At 34.4% G+C, this 24,546-nt stretch overlaps 2 protein-coding genes across 6 annotated transcripts; both read right to left on the bottom strand.

Moving 5' to 3' along the window:
- Positions 1-5,524: 5,524 nt before the first annotated feature.
- On the bottom strand, positions 5,525-7,595 carry LOC120266603. Its single transcript, XM_039274243.1, has 2 exons — positions 7,001-7,595; positions 5,525-6,918 (listed from the first exon to the last, which is right to left on the bottom strand). The coding sequence occupies exons 1-2, from the start codon at positions 7,379-7,381 to the stop codon at positions 5,587-5,589; spliced, it is 1,713 nt and encodes a 570-aa protein (XP_039130177.1). The 5' UTR covers positions 7,382-7,595; the 3' UTR covers positions 5,525-5,586.
- Positions 7,596-9,233: 1,638 nt separating this feature from the next.
- LOC120266954 lies at positions 9,234-16,427 on the bottom strand. Of its 5 annotated transcripts, none has more exons than XR_005538341.1 (8): positions 15,971-16,427; positions 13,248-15,474; positions 12,843-12,922; positions 12,570-12,660; positions 12,092-12,170; positions 11,879-11,955; positions 9,709-9,771; positions 9,234-9,606 (listed from the first exon to the last, which is right to left on the bottom strand). XR_005538341.1 is itself a non-coding variant. In XM_039274613.1 (8 exons), exons 3-7 carry the CDS (start codon positions 13,301-13,303, stop codon positions 9,755-9,757), a joined length of 309 nt encoding a protein of 102 aa, XP_039130547.1. In that variant the 5' UTR covers positions 13,304-13,317; positions 15,339-15,474; positions 15,971-16,427; the 3' UTR covers positions 9,234-9,606; positions 9,709-9,754. The 5 variants fall into 5 exon arrangements, 4 of the variants coding, with proteins under 4 accessions (XP_039130547.1, XP_039130546.1, XP_039130545.1 ...); XM_039274613.1 differs by lacking the exon at positions 12,570-12,660 and having other exon boundaries at positions 13,248-13,317; positions 15,339-15,474; XM_039274612.1 differs by lacking the exon at positions 12,570-12,660.
- Positions 16,428-24,546: the final 8,119 nt, after the last annotated feature.

Raw genomic sequence — 24,546 nt, 5'->3', positions numbered from 1 at the left:
GAACTTCTTGTGGCTCATGCATAAACTAACTTAGGAGTCCAACTGCGTAAGATATATCAAGATGAGTAACTATTAGATAAATGAGCTTGCCAATCAGACGTCTATATTGACCTGGATCTTTGAGAGATGGGGAAGATGTCTCCCAAAAGGGTGATGACTGCTCAATAGGTGTACTCTCTGGTTTACAACCCAATAAACTTGTCTCCTCAAATAAGTCCAACATGTACTTCCGCTGTGAAAGCATCATCTTTCCTCTGGCAGATGTAAACTCAATACCAAGGAAGTATCTGGGTCGTCCCAAGTCTCATGTAATGAAATGCTTTATTAAATGCTCCTTATTTCTTTGAATGCCCTGACGATCGCTACCAGTCAACAAGATGTCATCAACATATACTGCAAGTACAACACATCCAGATGAAGTATTCTTATAGAACACAGAGTGATCCACATTGCACCTGTGAAAACCATCTACAACTATAATTACACTAAACTTAGGGGTAGTTTGGTTCGCGGTAATGTAGAAAGATTACCACATCTTACGTGGTAATCTGAAAATATTATCATATTTGGCATTGCACCGATGGTAATCTGAATGGTAATATCACATTACCAACTTATAAATATTACCAATAAGGTTGGTAATCCTATTACCACCAAACTTAGTGTCTATCTTGGATTAATGTGGTAATCTTATAACTTTTTATATTTTAGCAAATTAAATGTCATGACAACCAAACACGGCAATGAACTGTTCCCGATAATAAGAGTTCCCAACCAAACATGGTTATATCAAATTACCGCAATATTCCCAAGCATATAGCATTCCCACTCATATTAGCATGGTAATCTTGTTATGTGGTAATATGTCATTACTACGAACCAAACGGCTCTAAACTTTTTAAACCATGCATGAGGACTCTATTCCATACCATAGACGCTTTCTTGAGCTGGCAAACTAGATTCTCCCCCTGAGCAACATACCATGGAGGTTACTCCATAAACACTATCTCAACTAAGTCTCCATAGAAAAAGGCATTCCTCACATCTAGTTGACAGAGTGCCCATGATTAATTCATAGCTACTGACAGTAGAATGCGAATGAAATTCAGACGAGCATCCGATAAAAAAGTCTCAGCATTATCGACACCATAAGTCTGACTAAAACCACGGACCACCGACCGGGATTTATAGCCATCAATTGTACCATCAGCTTTGTGCTTGATAGAGAAGACCTATCGGCAATTGACGACATTAGCATCCAGCAGGGCGAGGCACGAGCTCCAATGTACCATGAGATCTCAAAGCTTTCATTTCCTCGTCCATTGCCATCTGCCATTATGGAAGCAAACGTGCATCCTCGTAGTTCCTAGGGATTGACTCAGTAGACAAGAAAAGAGCAAAGTTGCGAAAGGACGAGTGAAGATTATCATAAGAAACACAAAGTGAGACAGGATGTTTGGTACAAGAACAAATACCTTTTCGAAAGGCAATGGGAAGATTAAGAGTTGAGTCTGCATGGTCCAGGGAAACGACCGGAGAGGACGAATCTGGCGGTGGTACACGTTAGTAGCGATGATAAACCTAATCAAAATAACCATTATCTTGATCTACTGGAGGAAGCATCACTCTAGGCATAGGTACAGGCAGAGTGACCGAAACAGGGATGGGGAGAACAATATCAAATGACGTAGTCGACATATCATAAGAACCGAGTCAAAAAAAAAAGATTGAAACTAAAAAAACGTCACATCCATAGACACATAGTACTTCCGACTAGTTATGTGGTACAAACGATATCCACATTAGGTGCGGGAATATCCGACAAAGACACATTTAAGCGCAGGAAATCACAACTTATCCAAACCAGGAGTTAAATCCTAAACAAAACCAACACAACCAAAAACACGAGGGGATAAGCGAAACAACTCAGTATCAAGTAGAAGACGACGTAGAGGGACCTCTCCGCTAAGGGTGCAGAAGGTATACAATTAATAAGATATATTGCAGTTAAGATAGCATTTGACCACAAATACATAGGGACATTATGCTCTATTAAGAGAGTGAGCATAATATCTAAGATGTGACGATGCTTTCTTTCAACAACCCTATTCCGCTGAGAGATGTGTAGATAGATGGTTTGATGAGTAATCCCAAAGGATACACATAAAGAATCTACAACAAAAGATACAAATTCTAAAGCATTATCGATACAAAGACATTTAAGAACAGTGAAAAACAAATTTTGTACTTTCAAAATAAATGTTTTAAGGACATCAACAATAGATCGACGGCCCTTTAACAAATATACCCATTACACTCGGGAAAAATCATCAACAAACACAATATAGTAATGATGATCGGAAATAAACACGACTTTAGAAGGCCCTCAAACATCACAATGAACTAGATCAAATGACGACCGACTAGACACTAGAGTAGAATGTTTAAAGGTAACACAATGATGCTTACCTAACTGACACGACTCACATTAAAACGACTCAACCCGAATCCAAGGCAAAGCCTGCTGAAGACGACTAAGAGAAGGATGACCCAATCTACAGTGCCATATGATTGATGACTCAGTGTCTAAAATAGAAGCTGCCAAATCACTAGGAATATCATCATACACCAACGTATACACGCCGTCACCACAATTACTCCCAAAACAATCCTCTTCCCTGTCCGCAGATCCTAAAAAGTGTACTGAAAAAGGAAAAATGTCACACTACAATTCAACTGTTTAGTGATTGCAGAAACGGATAGCAAGTTGGCAGAAAATTCAGGTATGAAAAGAACAATATTTATTTTAAGATAATAGGAAGCATACACAACTCCTTCTCCGGACAACAAGCAAGATTGTCCATCACAATTGCCACAAAACGAAAAACATATGGAGAAAGATTTTGGAAAAAGAAAGATTTTAAACCTATCATATGAGAGGAGGCCCCGGAGTCAATAATCCAAGAACTGTCCCTGGAAGCAAGAAAGGCATTACCTGAGGAAATGGGAGAAGATACCATGGCATGAGAAAATGTGCCCTCTAGCTACTAAAACCGCGCAAAGTCAGCTTGAGAGATAATGACTAACTATTAAGCACCAGAAGTAGGTGATGGATCAGCCACCTCTATACTAGCATTGGCCACTGTCTGGCGACCATGCTTCTCCCAACAACGATTCTCAGTATTGCCCTACTATCGAGAAAAGGTGCACATAAACCAACCCCGAGAATCACCACTGTCGGCTCCTGGACCACCAAGAGAAGGGCCTTTACCAACCTACGAGACGAAGACATGACGACGAAGAGACAAATCCTTCAGCAACAAGACAAGAGCATCACTAGTGAAGGCTGAGGAACATCACCAAGTGCCCATAGACCAAAGGAAACAAGGAGAGATGAGTGGCAGCTGGCAGTAGAGGTGGCGGAGGATTGAAGGCTACGATCTGGAGTGGCGGCGACAGCGATGGCTAGGATTTTGGTTGACGCCTAGGGTTTAACCCAATACTCTAATACTATGTGAGAATAAGAAAAATAGTTTGTATAGCAATTAGGAAAAAAGTACAAGGGTATATATAGAGAAATATTAGGGTTTTGTGATATAGGCCCAATATGGCCAATTAACCAATCTAAACTCTAAAAACTATTAATGGATTTGAGATGGGTTTAAGCTACCAAATTTTAAACTTATTGAGGCTTGAGAATTATAATTTTTGCCGTAGAAATTTGAACTTCCTTGTTACATTTCATAATAAATCAAAACATATCTAATTATCTCTTATATTATTCCTGGCAGATATATATATATATATATATATATATATATATATATATTCTAATGTTACTAGAGAATACACTTGTATCTTTCACAAGAATACCGACACGAAGGATTTAAAATATACATAGATATAAATGAGATCTTTGATATAGAATTAATTTACCACAAGAATTTTCAGTAATGATTTATTTATTTTTTTAATTTACTATTATTAGTTCCTGGATCAAATAATTTTAACCAAAAAAATCACGGAATAGAAATATGAATGGTAATGGTGATGATAATGGTAATAGAAAAAGTATTGGTAATGGTAATGGGAAAAGTAATGGTAATGGTAATGAAAAAGTGTTTGGTTGGAAAAACTAAATATTGGGAATGGGGAAAATGGGATAGAGAATTGTATGTAAATTACTTTAATGCCCTTAATATAAGTAATGATATGTTAATATATAAAATAATTACATACAAATAAATATTTAGTCTTTGTAATTATTATAATTAAATATTTAGAATAAATAATTTCTTTTTACTAATAACCAATCAAATAATTTACTTTAATTATTTTCTTTAATTTATATGGGAAATAGTAAATTTTGTTTTAATTATTTAAATTAATGATTTTATTTAATTAAATATCTATTAGGTAAAAGTGTCATTTCACATTAATTACCATAATTAAATACTTTTAACTATATTATTTAATTAAATCTACATAGGGGTAAAAATGTCATTTCACTATAATTATTATAATGTAATAGGTATATATTAAACAATTCTTGTTAATTATTATTTATTTTAATTATTATAATATTAAAATGACTCAATTTATGTTCAATATAATTTACTTTAATTATTATAATTAGTTATTTAAATTAATTATTATTATTTAATTAAATCTTAAGTAGGAGCAAAATTGTCATTTCACTATCAATAATTTATTTAATTAAATATATACTGAGTAAAAATGTCATTTCACTTTAATTACCATAATGAAATACTTTTATTAACTATTTTATTTAATTAAATCTACATAGGGGCAAAAAATATCATTTCGTTTTAATTATTATAATGTAATATGTATATTAAATAATTCTTGTTGATTATTATTTGTTTTAATTATTATAATTAGTTATTTAAATTTATTATTATTATTTAATTAAATCTTAACTAGGGGCAAAAATGTTAATTCACTATTAATAGTGTTTACTCCCCTCTATATCCCCTCAATTTTGGAGGTAATGAAATGCCTTCACTATATATAATAATTTTACCTATAGTGTCTATTCTTGAATTAATAATAATATATCCATACATGATTATATATTATTTATAATCAATCACACAACCCCAACCCCAACCAACACATCGGGAAAAACAAACTCTACCATAGAAGTATAAAACTAGTGTTTTAAAATATTTCATAGAAGAAGAAATGAGAAATTCAGCCTTACACAACCCCAACCAACCCACGGACAAAAAAACCAAACTCTACGGTGGAACTATAAAATAGAATCACATGCAAATATATATATATATATATATGTATTATCTTGCCCCCCGTCACATGAATCAAAATGAGAAGACATCCCACGCAACCACAATTGCTAAAACAACATCCACCATTTCAGAGAATCTTTGAAAACAATGACAACTGGATAGGGACAAAATTACCCCCAATCAGTTCTCACGGGCCAGGCTAAAAGTTGCCAACACTCAGTTCTATGCAATTCACAAGAGGAATCTATATCTACTTTTAATTATTCTTTAAACATTCTATCCCTCATGCGCATAATTAACATGACCTTTAACTTCATCACTTGATTTCCCCTTTCTCACTTTCCATCATCTCAACCTCATCCTGCATTCTTTTTTCTCTAAATTTGGCGTATATATCACCTCTGTAGAAATCTCTTGTTCTCCAAACTAAGACCATTAAAACAAGCGCTCCAACAAGTGTGAGTGCGGTGACTATAAGAAATGAAAGCTTGAAACACTCCACTCCAATGCATGTCTTGGTTTCACTTCTCTGCTTCGCAGCTTGTATGTCATACAAGTGACCAGTGATCCTCACATTAAGTATATAAGATGCCAAAGGACTTGCAAGACCACCAAAGTTATAAAATGTGGCAAAGTACTTGAGTCCAAACAATTCTGATATGATGGAGAAGATGAGTGGCATTTGAGCTCCCAAAGAGAAGCCCATGATCACTGAAGCAGCATAGAGAGATCCTGGGACGCCGAAGGCGATGAGTAGGTGGCCAGAACAAGATAAGAGAAGAACAATGGAGAACATCATTGGCCTGGGGAATTTATATTTCGATAAAAGGATTTCGGAGGTGAAGCCTGCAGTGACTCTTCCCATGTAGTTCCATATACTCGTAAGGGAGATGAATGTGCTGATGCTACGTGGAGGATAGCCTAATGATTCACCTATTTGACTCAGATTGTCTACAGCAGTTAAAACACCTCCAATACCGCAGATTGTAGCGAAAAAGATAATTAACATATCAATACTAAATAAAGCCTGAAGAATGGAATAGTCTTCCCCTCTCTTTGGAGGTTTAAACGTAGTGATGATACTACGAAGGTTTAATTTCATGGAAGTGGTTGAGTTTGTAGATGTGGTTGTTGAGGTTGATGTTGGTACTGGTTGTGATGATGTTGCTGGTGATGTAGTTGTGATTTGGACTAGTGTTGGATTAGTACGAGTTTGTTTCCAAAGGATGAACTCTTCTCTTATGACAATGAACAAGGGGAGGAAGAGGAGGAAAACAATGGCAGCAGCACTTGCGCTGTATTCAGTGCGAGTAAATATAAACTTTTTCTCAATGATGATCATTATCATGAGGTAGGAAGCAAGGACTAGAGAAATGTAGAGGAAGTAACAGAACACCTTGAACTCATTGGCTTGACGAACAACCTTCATAACCCGAATGGTGTGGACAAAGACAACGGAGATGGCTGCTGGAAGCCAAGCAATGAGGAGGACGAGAGACTTGGAGTCATTGCCGTAAAAGGCAAGGTAAAGCTGAGTGAAAATGGCACCACTGAGACCAACAAAACCTTTGAGGAGACCAAGGATGATGCCACGGCTCTCCGGGAAGTTCTTGACACAAGTTACCAGCACACCGGTGTTGGAAAAAGTCTGAGAAAATTAAATTAAAATTCTAAGAGGAGCTTCTCTTTAAAACAGGGTAAGAATCTCTGAAAGCAAAACTAGCTAGCACCTGAGAGTTAGCACCAACAGCTATGAAAAGGCACATTAACCAGAACCGTGGTTGTTCTATGCGTCCCGTGAGACTAAGATAGATCATGAGGTAACCAACGAGATTCATGATGGCACCAATGGAGAGAACAACCCATGGAGGAGCGATCTCACCTACGAAACCTGAAATGATGCCAACATTGGCACCGAGGTCTTTGAAGAAAGCAAGAGTGTTGAGTGTTTCTTGATCATAGCCAAGAATGGTTTTGATGTCCTTGGAGTAGATGGCAAAGATATATGTGGCTCCAGCCGCTGACATTATAAGGAAGGAGGCAAACACCATGAACCACCTGCCATGGATCACCTGAACTGTTAAACTTCTTGCATCTCTTGGTCCTAACATTTTCTTTACTCTATTTTTTCTCTTTTTTCTTTCTCTTGATATGTGAAGATGGGAAAGAGTTTAAATAAGCAGGGAATAATGATGGAGGAAGTCTTAATATTGTATATGGAGAAATTGATATCATTTCATTTGAAACGGATGGCCACTTTCATTCAAAAGAGTTAGTGCCTGCTGAAACTGTATCACCTTCCCACTAACCCTTGTCCTGTCCATATGAGCATGTTCATGTATACACCCATTGTTACAACAATGATAATTATGATGTATGAATATCATATAGATCATATTTCCTTTTAAGCCATGAACATTCAAATGAAAGGTTTTGGAAAGAAAGAGGAAAAAGGATTTTGCCATCTGGCTCTCTTTACAAGGCATCTTCGTCTATCTTTCCATATATGTGGAGAGGATAGGAGGAGATTTAATGGATATGAGAGAAAAAACAGTAATTTTTTTTTTTTTTTGGATATATGCCTTTTAATTTTTACAATTAAAAAAAAAGTTTCCAAAAACATGGTTGGGATTCATTCTAAAAATGGTTTTCATTAAACATATGTTACCTATTTATCTCTCAACCTCTCATTTACCAAGAGAAAGAAATACAATCTTTTTTATTAGGATGGAAAATCATATACAATAACTCAACTTAATAAATAGATATTATTTATGGATATCGTTTATTAACTTAGTTTGTATATGTATAAATGTAATATTTTATTTTTTTGAAAAAATTATTCAACCTATATGAAAGTAAAAACTAATGAAATTTATGGCACAAAAGACTCTATCACATAAGTTATGAGAAAATTACTTGTTTAGGCAAAAGAATTTACTCTGTATTGTAAAATTTGCAAACTTTAGAAAAACAAAAAGAGTGTTTATTACTTGGCCAAAAATAAATAAATAAATAAATCAGCCAAGATTTTAAAAACTCATTCTCCCCGCACAAAATTAGATTTATTTGAGGTACGGCACTTAGACCTCAACAAAGGTAAGTTACATTATGGTGCACTTTACTTTAATATATTTTCTTGATGATCATTCAATAATTCTTTGGGATTTTGCTTTAAAATCCAAAAACGAAGTGTTTACTATCGATTTGGATGACTAGAATGTTAGCCCCAAATAGAAATTATTCTTTATATTGATGTATATCTGTGTATTTATATATATATATATATATATTAGAGGGAGAATGATTACTAGCACTACAACAAAAAAACACGATTTGCGACACATTTTTGCGACACAATAAATCTAGAATGTGTCGCAAATCGTAATTTGCAACATAATTTGCGACACAGTAGAATGTGTTGCATTTCAGATGTCGCAAATTTTTGCGACACTTTTGGAAAAATGTGTCGCAAATTTGCGACACAAAATAAAAATGTTGCAAATTTCATTTCAATTCATGGGTCTTTTGAGACAATATTTGCAATTCAATTTGCAACGATAGGCAACATTGTTTGTGACACATTTTGTGTCACAAATTGTGTTGCAAATGTGTTGGACTTTTTGCAACAAAACTTGCGATACATTTTGGTTGTCGCAAAACTTTTTATGTGTCGCAACTTGTGTTGCAACTGTGTGATAATTTTTGCAACAAATCTTGCAACACATTTATATTGTCGCAAATCGTGTTGCAAATTATGTTGCAACATTTTGAGACATTTTGCGATACATTTTTATTGTCGCAAATTATGTCAAATTAATTATTCATAACAAAAAACTGCAATACGATTTTTTTTATTATTTGCCATAATTTTGAAACAATTTTTACAAACCTGTTTTAAAGCCAAACTTACAATCATCAACAATAACTTTTATAATACATTGCAAAATAAACATTCCGATCTATAATTATTCAAAATAACAATCCAATACAAAATATAATAGTCAAAACATCTAATAGAACAAAATCCAGTTCATTTTACATTGAAGTAGAATGACAAGTTTGTATAATCTTGTTGTCCATCTTGAAACATAAGCATGGCGAATAGAGAGATTTTAGTAATAACTCGAGTATATATGATTGCAATGAGTTTCAGAATGTCTTTGTATGGGAGATTGCTCAAGAGTGAAGGGGAGACGATGGAGATTGCTCAAGAATATGACTTCAACATCTTCTTATAATCCTGAAATGTTCCTGAATATGGGTTAACCTTTCCTTCAGATGCCACCCACAGCTCACCAACACTGCCTGATATCAAGTGTTCATCATGGCTCACCTGCAAAACATTGAGCAAATAGGTCAGGAAATTGTGTGATTTTATGCAAGGAATTGAGTTTTGGGTCTTCAAATGAAGAGTTTCAGTGAGATAATAATATACCATCAGAACCCCTCCTTGAAAAATGAATAAGCCTCAGATAAGTGCCTCAACTGCATCCAAGTCCTGAAACGCAACACAAATTTTAAATTAGGTTCTTCTCATTTGTATGAACTAGCTATAAACTTTTGGGATGATAACAAAGACAGCTACAACTAACAAATGAAACGAGCAATCTTCGAGAACAAACAATTAATACTAGGGAATAACACAGACAAAGTATCAACAGCACAATGAGAAGCATCCATGTAGTACAGAGTTCAATGGCATCGCCACTATCAGTGGCAGTGATTTTCTAACCCAGCTTACCTCATCTCACTGCAGAGAAGATAAAACAAGGAACAGTGAAACTGAAATTATAAGATAACTCAACCCAGCCCATGCGAGGAATTGTGTATATCCTTAAAGATTAGCTAGATACGAAAGATTGGTTAGTTTGAAATAAAGTTGAGTTTCTAATTCTATCACCATAAGCATTTAAGTTGAGTTGAATCCAAATATGTTTCGTTTGTATCTAATAATGTTAGCTTTTTAACTGTAAAAAAAGGAAAAATAGCTTGTTTCATGAATGGAAATGTAAATGAATTTAAATGCAAGAAGGATGCATTTTATGTAACTTAAAGAAAAAAAGATAAAGCTTTTAAAGATTAAAGAATGAGAGTGTTCCATCATAAGACGCAAAGAATATTTGCAGAGCTTTGTGGGCTTTAGTGCCTTCAGCTTCTGCTTTTGCCTAACACTGCCTCTTTTCATATTTTAAGGCCAAACCTATAAAAATCTTGCTCTTTTTATAATTATATTTGAAAACTTTTACTCAAAAACATGTATTAAATCAATACTATGGTAAAAATTTGATAACTTTTTTTATATAAATTATTTTCAAAGTTTTGTGAGTCATTTCTATTAACAATAATAAAGATGCAAAAGAAATCTAAGGACAACAATGATCAAAATAATTTCTAAATTTATATATATTTTAAAATTTAGAAATTATTGGTCTTTACCCTCCAAGGTCAAACCATGGGTGTGAGTTTCAACAAGCCAAAAGAAGGAAAAAAATATTTTGAGCAATAAATGGAAAAATTCTACCAAACAATAAAAGACACTTTTTTGTGTGGTATAAATATGAAATTCTCTAGATCAAATTTGACCAGAAACAAAAAGAATTAGTTAGAGACAAACATATGATGGCAAGAGATTAGTTATTTCATTGAAAAAAAACCAAGAAAGATTCCAAATTGTATCTATGTTTGGGTACCAAATGCATACCAAACTTTTCCTATTATATATGAAAACAATAAGAAAGAAAGCACAAGTCATATTCCGTTTTATTTTCTACTTTTTTTTCATCAGTTAATATGATTAAAATGAAAAATAAATTTAATACCTAATTAAATTTTGAGAAAATAAAAAAATGCATTTGGACTATCCAATAACATTATGCACATATACTCAAACAATATTAGAAACTATCAGAAAAATTATTTACCATACCCTGTGAAAAGTAGGATTTACTGATATATATTCTTACTATTTCTACCAAATCCAATCAGCGAAAACACAAAAACTATACAAGCATGCAAGCATTCTCTAAACACTCCATAAGTTAACAACATGATAATTATTTACAACATAGAAGTCAATGTTAGGAGCTCTACAATTTTCATATTGAACGTAAATTTGTAGGATTTACCGATGTATTCTTACTATTTCAACCAAATACAATCAGTGAAAACCCGAAAATTATACAAGCATGGAAGCATTCTCTAAACACTCTACATAAGTTAACAACACCATAATTATCTACAACATAGAAGTCAATATTAGAAGCTCTACAATTTTCATATATAACATAAGTTTATGCAAAATATATATATATATATATATATATATATATATATATATATATGTGCCATGAGAAAACACTCTTAAATTTTCAGACTCAAAAGCCATGGTAAGCAAGGCTTAATAATTAATTATATAACATAACCCTGTCCTGCAACAAGAGAAAGATCAAATTGCCCATGTAAATTGTCTAAATCCAAAATCGGTCGATTTCACTGCCAAGCATCAAACACAGATTACAAATGCCAAAAACATTTTTCGTACACCATGCAGGGAGGAAAACACAGTTCGGAAAGTTGTATCATGACTTAGACTTTAGGAACCTTACTTGGCCTTGAAGCAGGTGAGTCCGTATGCCTATTGCGCTTGCCATCGAATGGTCGACCTCCCTTATTGCCTCTACCTCTGTGGCAAACAAAGCTTTGAGTTAAGAAAAAGGTTCTTGGATCATAGATAATTACTTTCTCGACTGAACATGGTAGAGTTTAGCATTAGCCTTGATTGAGATTATTAAACAATTGAGCTCAGAGAATAGTCACACCTTCCCCTGTTGCCTTTGTTTCCTCTAAACCTTTCCTGATTTCCTTGGTGCAAGTCCCAGTATTCCTTTTCAACCTCACCTGAAAAGCACAAATTATTCAACAAAGTTTATTTTCCTCAATAAGCTCCACAAAAACCATCCTTTAAAGCTCTCTCATGAATTTTTTAAGATCCATCTTGTATGTGTAAAAAAACAATAGAACAAATGTGCTCTAATCCATTTGAGTTGTGATAGTTTCAAGGCTTCAATTAGAGTTCTTCTAAGGCCTTACTTCACTTATATATGGGGCAACATACAGTAAACTCTTGCAATACCAAAATTAAGAATTCCTTATATTTTACATATGGATTGTCATTGCAAACAATGCTATTAAGATCATTATTCTACTCCTAAAATAACAAATAAAGGGTAAATATTTATATAAAGCCCAAATAAAAAAAATAAATACAAGTTACTAATAGCATACTAGGGGGCATACTAGAAAGTGCTTCTAAGGTAATGGTGCGATTCTTCACAGTCAAACCGCTTTCAACTATTACTGATTCTTCCCCCATTTTGAAGTCCACAAACTTCAACCAAAAAATCATGGATATCAGTGGATCCAATGGCAATAACAATATAACATAGTATAAAAGTCCACAGTTCCCATAATAAATAGATGTTATATTGAATAACCAAAAATCCTGTTGTAAATTCTCTTTGCCAAAAAAAAAAGGGGTAAAATATTTCATGGGATTTCAGATTTAGTTACCTTCCATCTGAACCATCCTTCTTAAGAGACCTTGATTGTTCATATTCCTCTTGCTGCTTTTCCCTTTCAGTATCAAATTCCTTTTGGAATCATGTGAAAACATAAAATTAGTTGTAAAAAGTAGTTGAAAAAAAAAGAAAAAAAGATATGTCCTTAAGTTGGCAATTTATTTATTTATTTACAAAGGGGAAATGAGGAAAGGCACTCTATAAGGTCTGCGATTTTGTAAAGATAATATAGTACACAATAGATTAATTATCAACAGAAGAGGTAAGAAGGCATTAGAGATTAACGTAAATAGTCAAATAATGAAAGACATGTTATTTCATCATCTAACATACATGCATCACACCATGCTGTAAGAGATAACCAAAATTTGTAACTTCATTTACAAGGAAAACTTACTTGGGTTTTATCTCTAGCTCTATTCCAGCATAAACTAGGTTGCCCTCTAAAACCATCTTGGCATCTTCTTCTACAGAAAATTCAACCAAAACAGTGCCACAGAAATGCTTTTTTTCATAAACATGATGAGGCAGCCTGACACTGTTTACTTGTACAAGCACCAAACTAAAACATACATAAATATCTATGACAAGTAAAATATACACAACTAAACCATCTTACATCATAGAATATGAAAAGCCACACACGCTTTCATCATCTAAGCTACTCATAATATATTCCTCAAAGAACCAACATGGGGATAGTAAGATACAAGAATTGACATCATAACAACTATATTTTTATAATACGTGTAACATATACATTGGTGAAATTCAGACTTCCATTAATTTCAGAAGTTTAGGTTTTAACCCATAATCCTCAGCAAAATACCATAAACAAAGTTTAATTTTTTGAACTTTGTATTAACAATAAAACAAAATTGATAGAGAAAAATAGAAAAGCCAAAAGAAAGTAGATGAATTAGCACATTTCTTCATCACTTAATCATTTCAACAGAAGTTTTTAACCATGCTGATGATTTCAAAAAAAAAAATTGTCAAATAAAACACAACTTCAGATTAACCATTCAAGAGTCCAAGTGCAAATCTAGATCCTTTGTTTGCTTAATTCCTATATTAGATATCCTAAAAATATTTTAACTTTTAAGGTATTATTATATTCAGATACAAACTAAGAGCTTCCTAGAATTTTAAGCTAGAGATGAATTTAATGTTTCCAATGATACAATGGTTCCTACTTTGTGAGCATTCTAGTGTTACAATGAGTCCTCAGATAATCCTTCTACATGTTGAATCTACAACACTCATTGGATAACTTAAAAATAACAATAATAATAATTACTTTAATAAACAATAACTTTTTTAGTAGTTTCTAAAATTTTCCTTTTATTGATACAATAATCACTTTAAATTCATAACAAATGAAAATAACCATCCCAATTGGAATATGAAAACCAAGAATTAATCACCCAAGGTCAAAAGACAATGATATAGGAGAGAGACCAAGGGATTACATATACCATAGAAACTCTTACAGATGACAGTCCACATAACGCATTGTCATGAAAATTAAATCACATCTACCAAATTCAAGAATGACTCATTTTTGAAGTAGTGAAACTTGCTAACTCACCTATATACTGAATTGAATTCCACACCCATTTAAACATAATTCAACTCCACCAAAAACCAAAGGTCTAAACAAGGTGCGGTTTATGAGACTAGGAATTCAATAAAAGTGAAATCAAAGAACTAGAAAATCACAAAACAGAATCATGAAACAGATGATAAAAAATCAGATGGCTGAAATCAAAGTGAGGCCAAAGAAACAAGAACAAACCATCAAGGTTCTGCCGATTGGTTGTTTTTCAACAATCACATCAGTTCCTTTAGCTGATTAACACAAAGGATGATTGTAAAGTGAATGAAGAGTCAGTCAATTAACACTTTAATAACACTAGAACTGGCTGTGTTGAACAGTTATCCTTGTATCTATCTCCAAAGAATCTTAGAAAGTATTGCTGCAGCCTAAGGGAATGCGTAAGAGCATAAAATCAACAGTTAGAAGTTAATTCTCCGTCTCCAAACCTTCTTTCATAAAAAAAAATTTATGGGCTTGAAATATAGTAGTCTTGCACATGCCAAGAAAGGTTGTGCAATGCCTAGAAAGGTTCTGCAAATCATATATGCTTCATTTTAATAGCACTTGAACGCCATTCATAGACACAAGGTTATATAGTTACATCTAGACGTAGTGCTCTTCCGAAAATGGTTAATCTTCAAATCTTGTGGATGTGAGATGTGGAGCAAACCTATTAAATTTTAAAAAAGGAAGTATACCATGTTTCCTTCTATACATTTGATTTACACCTTCCAAAAAACAAGAAAATATTTCAATTGGAGCACCAATAAAAATTTAAAACACATAGCATGTAATGGCCAACAGTACAATCAAAGTTAAATTAACATGGTGAATTTAACATTTTTAAGGGCTTGAGAAACTAAGCACAAGAATTGAAGCAGGACGTGCCTCTGCTGAATATGCATCAATGAATTCGAGCCTTTTATACACCTCTTCAAGCCGTTTTGAAATAGCATCTTTCAGACACAACTGGCATTCCTGTTTTAACAGCTTCCATCTCCTTCAAATGCATTTGATATTGGCCCTAAAAAAACATAAGCCATTGCAGAGAACAAATCAAAAAACATAATTTTCACCTAAAATATCCAAAGAAAATCAATTTTGCATTCCATATCATCCTCCCATCTAGATAAACTGCTACCACTAAAAAATCAGTATGGTGCTTTCTTCTCTCGAGCTTCACTCAATCACGTTTAGTCAGCACAGAACCATCCAACAACTCAACCTTTTTCTTTATAGCTTCACCATCATCCATCCCATCAAACATCCGCAATGGTGTTGCTAGGCTCTACACGGCTTCCTTAGGCTTCTGCTACAAACATACATTTCCAAACAACCAAAACGAAACTAAACCTCCAATTATTGGATTTCTGTTACAAAAAACCTCTGATTCTAGAATTTATAAAGCCCTAATACAAAATTCAAAGAAAGCAAAGCAAAGCAAAAAAAGTTTCAATATGAAATCAAAAACAAGAATCCTGAAAGTCAAGAATTAAAATCCAAGATGGCTAGGGATATACCAATCGGCCTTCTTCGTAGTCTTCAACGCAGCCGGAATCAACAAGGAGGTCACCGACAGCCTCAAAAGCACCATCACCATCGACGCCAAAGTCAAAATCGTCGTCAGCGCGGACGTTGATAATATAGTCGATGATGGGCTTTATGGAGGGACTTGGCGCAAGCAGTCGTGGATCTGGAGCTGTGGGCCTTGGAGGAGAATCGGGCGTAGTCCAAGTCCGGTGAGAGGAAGGCAGAGAAGATGGGATCGGAGGTGAATGAGTCGAGAGGGGAGGAGGATGAGATCGGAAGAATCGGGGCAGGGGCTTTGAAGGCGACGAGCTTCTGAATAAGAGAAGAAGGGAGGATCCGGGGAGAGGCCATTGATGGAGAGCTTTAGATCTCCAAGCATGGGACTGAGAGTGGAGGGCAGAGAGTAGCAAAGCGAGATCGAAGAGGAGGAAGACAAGGATGTTCAAGAAGCTTGAGATGAGATTGAGAAGATGGAGATTATATAATATCTTTTTATTATATTATTAAATTATTATTAATTTAATTTAATTTAATTATGCATAGCTAATTTGTTTTAATTAAACAGTGTTTAAAAAAATAATATATACATATATATATAAACAGATGAATATTATTAAATATAAGGAAAATTATATGGAAAGGGGATATTTATGGATTGAATTGGAGGCTTTTAATATTTGGTATGATAAAATTCCTTATAGGTCATCTTCTTTCCTTGTTTTTTTAATAGTTTTTTTTACGAATGCTTCTTTTTCTGATTATTGTTTTCATTTCTATTATATTATTATTTTTATTTAAGTTTTTTATTTGTTATTTTTTAAAATAACAAGCCCAAACTTTTGCGACACATTTTGCAATGCCAATAGATCATTGCAAATAATGTGTCGCAAACCAATTACATACTGGGTCATAAAATTTTGCAACATATTTTACGACGTTCTCGGATGGTCGTTTTTTGCAACACAATTAGGTTTTTTTGCAACGTTTTTGGTTTTTTTGTCACGCATTGTTGCAATTTGTGTCGCAAATTTGCAACACTTTTACACGTCGCAAATTTATGTGTTGCAAATAGCAGTTTTTGTTGTAGTGTAGCACTAAGGAAACGACTTCTTTGCCTCTCTGAGTGAAATACTTTACTTTAAATATTGAATTGTAATAATTTAAATATTTAATAATAATAATAATTAACATAATGGATTACACATAACATTGTTTGAAATACCCTTATTTTTATAAGAGTATTAAAATAATTTTGTCATATTTCCTTCTACTTTTCTCATTCCCTATCCTTCCAACTAAATACTATATTTATTAATATTTTCATTCTCATTCTCATTTCTTTTGTTCCCATTTTATAGATCAAACTCATGGTTAGAGTGTACAAAATTTAGGCTTTTAGGGCCAGAAAAACTAGAAAAAATTGAAATGCATTTGCACTGATTATGACCGTCTATATAATGGACTATTTGATGAGTGTTACAAAAAAACATGACATCAAACTTTAGGAGATATATTCAAAAGTTCTTCAAATTGGTTGGTAGAAGGATGAACAGAATGTTGGTGGTTAGAGAGTTAGATGTCTGATCTTAGAAGTACAACAAACTAGATCCTTTCGAGTTGCGGCATTGTATATTGTTGCATATCCAATTAATGCAATGCAGGCTATGATAGAGCATGGCATGGCAAGGTTGTTTCTTATGACCATTTTGTGTGTTTTGTTGCAAGGTTTTCTTGCATATGCCCATAGATGATAGGCTTGAATTAATGTCAAAATTAGACAATTTGTCTTCATTAGTTTTAATCACTCTGAATTTTGCAAAAGATTTTATTATTCAATAGAGAAGAAGTTTGTTAGAAGCCATGATGTAGTCATTCTTCTTAATCAAGTAGAGAAGTTAGTGTTAGTTCCGCCGATGTGATTTGTGGTTTAGAGAATACTCAAGCACTTATAAAAAAGCTCACACAAACCTAACAAGAAAGAGACACACAAGATTGGTAACCCAGTTCGGCGTCCACTCACCTACATCTTGGCGGTCAAGTCCGGAGATAAACAATCAACTAAAAGAGGTGAAAATAGATGAGTACAAACATTTGTCACTCACTCTCTCAACAATAAAGATCACTACCCTCTCTAAATTGTCTAGTGCTCACACACTCTCCTCCACAAGAGACACACACAATCTCAGAGCAAGGTAGATTATATAGACGCCTCAACATCCCAAATATAGTACATAAGTATTTTAAAATCTCCACGACTACTAATTTAAAAACCTTCCGAAATTAGTTGTTGCAAGTCATGTTATAACATGAATTGCAACATGGCCCTTACTGCTGACTTGACTGAGTTCTGATTACATTGCGAATGACCTCAAGAATAATAAACCTCCCGGTCATGCTTAGCCCGAGTTTGTGCAGCCCGATCTCCCTATCCTGACTACCGATAACTAGCCTACCTCCTCAGTTCCTCACCACACAGTCCACTCATAAGGAGCGCACGTCCTTTGTGCGTCTTCACGAAACTTTCCAAACTTAATCTTCAATTCATCCAAGTTTGGTCTTCAAATCTTCCCAAGAAAGATCTTCAATCAATCATCTTAATCATGCCAACAATAGGCATGTCTTCAAATCTTGCTCTTAATAGTCTTCAATCATCCTCATTAAGGTTTCTTCAAATCATACCTTCAATAGCCTTCATTCATACTATTGATAGGTATTTCCTCAATTAAACTTCATCCATATTTAGTCTTCAATCAAATCACCTAAATATGGTCTTGATATATCTTATCTTCAAGTTGTAACATATTGCCAAAAATAGCTCCAACAAAATCTTCAAGATATTTTTCTCCAAGTCAAGACTCCTTGTCATGTCACCATGCTTTACTATTTTGTCAACATTGCCACATCACACAGGTTGCCACATCATCTTGACTTGGTATCAAATCATACCAATAATAGTGCAGTTGCACTAACAATCTCCCATTTGGCATAATTTGACACAACTGCTAGCACACAACTGTTTCTACTCCCAGACCGACTCATGTTACAACTTCCAGGTACAACATTGCCTAGGACACGACTTTACAAACTAAAAATTCATCCAGTTGCTTACCAAATATATGATTACACTGCAACTAGTGATGTACAAATTAAGCACAAAAGACGTAAACAAATACACCTATGTAGAGTAGACGGTTTTGAAGCTCTTAAACTTGTCAACTTATCCCCCCTTGTGTCTGAATTGATGCCAAAGTTTTCACTAGTTGTTTCAAGTCTTATTATAACTTCTTCTACAACTCCACCTATCTTCAGGATTTCTAGTCATCAACTCCCCCTATTTTCATAACTCCTTCTTACTGCTACTGCAAATGACATAGATAAACTTTAGCAAATGCAGGTCGTTTGCAGTCCACGATATGGATTAAAGTTGGCAAAGGCCAATCTCACCACTTAATTTTTTGTATCTTGCAGCATCAAGGGGTTTGGTAAAAATATCCTCCAATTATTTTTCTGTTGCAACATAATCAATAACAACTGTTTTGTTCTCTACCAAATCTCGTATAAAGTGGCGTCGAAGATCAATATGTTTGCCATAAGAATGTTAGACTGGATTCTTGGAGATATCAATAGCACTTTTGTTGCCATAAAATATAGTCAACAACCCTTGTTGTAGGCCATAATCTTCAAGCATTTGCTTCATCCATAATAGTTGTGTGTAACAACTTCCTGCTGCTAGTATTCAGCCTCTATAGTGGAGAGAAAAATAGAACTTTGCTTCTTACTATACCATGTGATCAAGTTATTACCAAGATAAAAACATCCTCCGGAGGTGCTCTTTCAATCATCAATATTTCCTGCCCAATCTGCATCACTATATCCTGCAAGATGTGAGTTGGAGTCTTTTGAATACCAAATTCCATATTCTGCAGTACCATGAACATATCTGATGATACGCTTAACAACTTTCAAATGAGATTCCTTTGGTGTTGATTGATATCTTGCACAAAGTCCAACATTGAAAGAGATGTCTTGCAACTAGAGCAAACTTCCAATCATGCTTCTATAGAGACTTGGGTCTACATCTTTTCCTTGCTCGTCTTTTGTCAACTTCTGATTCATACTCATGGGTGTTCTCATATGTCTAGCCTTTTCCAAGACAAATCTTTTTACCAAGTTCTGTGCATACTTGGTTCGATAAATGAAATTTTTTCTTTGCATTATTTGATTTGGAAACCCAAAAAGTAGTTTATTTCACCTACCATGCTCATCTCAAACTCTTCTTGCATTAGATGAACAAACTCATCTACTTGCTTATGTGATGTTGAACCAAATATGATATCATTAACATAGATTTGTGCCACCATAAGATCGGATTTGGACTTCTTTATGAACAAAGTTTTGTCTGCTCCCCCTCTTTGGTAGCCCTTCTTAAGTAAAAATTTTGTAAGCCTTTCATACCAAGACCGAGGAGCTTGCTTCAAGCCATAGAGAGCCTTTTTCAATTTGAACACATGATTTGAATGTTGAGGATCTTCAAACCCTTTTTGTTGCTCAACAAAAACTTCTTCACTTAGAACTCCATTTAGAAAAGAACTCTTGACATCCATTTGATGTAGCTTGAACCCCATACAACATGCTACTTCTAACAATAATTTGAAGAATTCTAAGCGTGCAACTGGTCTAAATGTTTCATCAAAGTCAACTCCTTCAACTTGAGTATATCCTTGAGCCACTAGTCTTGCTTTATTTCTGGTAATGTTGCCTTTGTCATCAGTCTTGTTCTTGAAAATCCACTTGGTTCTAATAACATTCACATCCTTTGGTCATGGGACCAATGTCTATACATCATTTCGAACAAACTGATTCAATTCTTCTTGCAATGCAGCCATCCAGTATTCATCAACTAAAGATTCTTTGATATTTTTTTGGTTTAATAAAAGAGATGTAACATGTGTATCTAGCCAATTCTCAATAATTAATCCTTTCAATGCTTCTGGTTCTTCTTCCTTTAGTCACATTACTAATCACATTCTGAATAGAATGATTCTTCTTTATTCTTGAGGATGGTTCAAGATAACTGTCTTCATTATCTTCTTCATCGTCAATTTCTTCTTTATCTGATCTTGAGATGATTTCTCCTGTTGTAACTTTAGTTGCAACATCAGTTATACCCTGTTGTCTGTCTGAATCCTAAGCAGTTTATGTTGTTGCAGTTGGTGTTGTAACCTGTGTTGCAACTTCTTGTTCTGCCTGTAACTCTTCATCTATTAATTCACAATTCTGAGTGATAAGCTTGTTTGGCTCACTTGATGCACCTTGAGTCTCCATATCAAAGAAATCATCAACAACAACATTAATGGTCTCCATCATCTTTTTGGTTCTTGAATTGAACACCCTATATGCTCTACTAGTAGTAGAATATCCGATGATAATCCTTCATTACTTTTCTTGTCAAACTTTCCCAGCTGATCTCTATCATTCAAAATGTAACATTTGCTTCGAAAGATGTGAAAGTATTTGAGATTTGGCCTTTAACTTTCCAAATTTCATATGGTGTCATATCGGTTGAAGGCCTAATGTACACTCTATTGATGATGTAGCATATTGTATTGATTGCTTCTACCCGAAATCTTGTAGAGAGCTTCTTTAAATTCAACATAACTCTAGCCATCTCTTGGAGAGTGCGATTCTTCCTTTCAACCACTCCATTTTGTTGAGGGGTTTTTGGAGCTGAAAATTCATGACGAATCCCATGTATACTGCTAAATTCTGCAAATTGAACATTTTCAAATTCTCTTCCATGGTCAGTTTTGATTCTGACAATCTTTCCTATTTGACACTCTTTCTCATTTTGGACTTGCATACATAACTTCCTGAAAGCTTCAAAGGTCTCTGATTTCTCCTTCGGAAAGTCCACCCAAGTATACTTTGAATAGTCATCAACACACACAAATACATATCTTTTACTTGACAAGCTTTCTATTTGCGTAGGTCCAATAAGATCCATGTGCAAGAGTTCTAGCATTCTTGTTGTACCAATGTCTTGCACCACTTTGTGAGAAACACAACTTTGCGTTCCCAGTTGATAAGGTCTGCATATACCATCTTCCTTTTTTTGTAAGCTTGGGCACTCCCTTAACAGCTTTCATTTTTGTAATCTTCATCAGGTTTCGGAAGTTTAGATGTTCAAGCTTCTGATGCCAAATTTCAGTGATTTTGCCAGATGCGTCATAACAGAATTTCAATTTCTCTAGCAAATAGCAATTATCTAAAGATCTTGAACCAATTAAAATACACTGACCAGCATCATCATAGACTACACATATGTCCTGAGTAAATTTTACCACCAGATTTTGATCACATAATTGACTTATACTTAGAAGATTTGACTTCAATACTTCTACATGCAGAATATTTTTCAGTCTTGGATACCCAAGAACCATCAATGTTCTTTTTCCAACTACTTGACCTTTCTGACCGTCACCAAAAGTGACATGCCTAATTGGACATTCTTTATAATTCATCAAAATGCCTTTGTCACTTGTCATGTGTCTTGAACAACCACTATCAAAATACCAGTTGTCTTTTGAAGATTTTTTTTATTGAGGAGTATCCCACTAAATCTTCTTTTCTAACCCATATCTTCTTGGTTTCTTTCTTCTTTTCTCTGATATATGTTGTCTGCCTCATATGTTTACCTTCTTTTGTGTCTTTTTTCATCTTCCAACATCTTGGAAGAATGTGCCCTTTGACACCACATAAATGACATGTCAGAATCCACTTCTTTGTTTTTCCAAATACTCTACCATTCTTCATATCTTCCTTCAGTTGATAACACTCGGGTCTTATATGGCATCTTCTTCCACAATGAAAGCATATAGGGACTTGTCTTCTATATCATCTCTTCTCCTTATTATACTTCCCTTGTTTATATTATTGAGCATTTGATAGAACACAGCCTGCTTCAATTTTGTTTTTCTTGCCTCCTGATGTCTCTTTTATATGATGTTGTATCACACTTGTTTGAAAATGTACCTCTTCAATCTTGGCTTTTTCTTTGTTCATATTGTTTATGGGCTTTTCAGCATTGTTCAGCTTTTCTTGACATTCTTTCAACTCTTTTGCAAGTTTTTTGTTTTGTACGAACATTTTATCAAGTTTATTTAGCATGAGTTCACACCCATGCAGAAGATCGTTTTTAGTAACCTCTTCACAAACAGTTACTCCAGGTGTTGCAATTAATGTTGTAACTGGACTTGCAAAAGCACTAAAATTTTTGAAAACATTGATATTTTTTAGCATAGCTGGTAAAAAAAGTATGATTGTTTTTTGCATCTTTTGCTTTGTCTTCTTCCTGAATTTTTCTAAAGTACCTGCACAATTCCTTGGTTAAAAGGGTAATTTCTTCTTCATTTTCTTTGTCTTCAGTTTGTTGTAACCCTTTTGGCCTTGTTGCTTCAGCTTTCAGAGCTACATCTTCTTCTCTTTTGCTTAGATTCAGATTCATTTCATAGGCTTGTAAGGAACACATCAACTCATCAAGTCTCATAGTTGTGATATTCCTTGCCTCTTCTATCGTAGCAACCTTAGAATAAAATCTTCTTAGAAGAGATCTGAGAGTTTTCTGAACAAGTTTTCTTATCAGAATACTTCTTACCGAGTTGAGATGCTTGATTTGCTATATCCATCAGTTTGTTGTTGAACAAAGTGATAGTCTCTTCTTTTTTCATCTTGTGATCCTCATATCTGATTGACAATATCTAGAGCTTGGAAATTTTCACCAAATTTGTACCTTCATGAATTTTTTGTTAGAATATCCCAAGCGTTCTTGGCGCAATCACATGTTGCAACATACTTGAAATGGTTTTATCTACTCCTTCAAAAATAGCATTGAGTGCTTTCCCATTGGCATTCGCTTTGAGCATATCTCCAGGACTCCAGTCACTCTTCTTCTTCATAGTTTCGTTCATGGTTTTATCAACTTCAATTGGGGAAGACCATCCTTCTTCTACGGCTGTCCATGTACTCTCATCAAGAGATTTGATGAAAGCCTTCATGCGTGCCTCCAATATGGATAATTTGATCCATCAAGCAACAGTGGTCATGTGACCGAAGCTCCTCTTTTCTGGCCATCAATGGAACTTGTTAGGACCACGTTGACTTTGAAACCAAAGAGAACATGGCGACCAAGTCTCTAATACCACTTGTTAGTTCCGTCGATGTGGTTTGTGATTTAGAGAATACTCAAACACTCATAGAAAAGCTCACACAAACTAAACAAGAAGGAGACACACAAGATTGGTAACCCAGTTCGGCGTCTACTCACCTACGTCTAGGGGGCCAAGCCTGGAGATTAACAATCCACTAAAATAGGTGAAAATAGATGAGTACAAACACTTGTCACTCACTCTCTCAACAATAAAGATCACTACCCTCTCTAGATTTTCTAGTGCTTACACACTCTCCTCCATAAGAGACACACATAATCTCAGAGCAAGGTAGCTTATATAGACGCCTCAAAATCCCAAATATAGTACATAAATCTTTCAAAATATCCACGGCTACTAAT

Source organism: Dioscorea cayenensis, chromosome 8 (assembly GCF_009730915.1).
Source record: "Dioscorea cayenensis subsp. rotundata cultivar TDr96_F1 chromosome 8, TDr96_F1_v2_PseudoChromosome.rev07_lg8_w22 25.fasta, whole genome shotgun sequence".
Lineage (NCBI taxonomy): Eukaryota > Viridiplantae > Streptophyta > Magnoliopsida > Dioscoreales > Dioscoreaceae > Dioscorea > Dioscorea cayenensis.
This window is presented reverse-complemented; position numbering and strand designations above follow the sequence as displayed.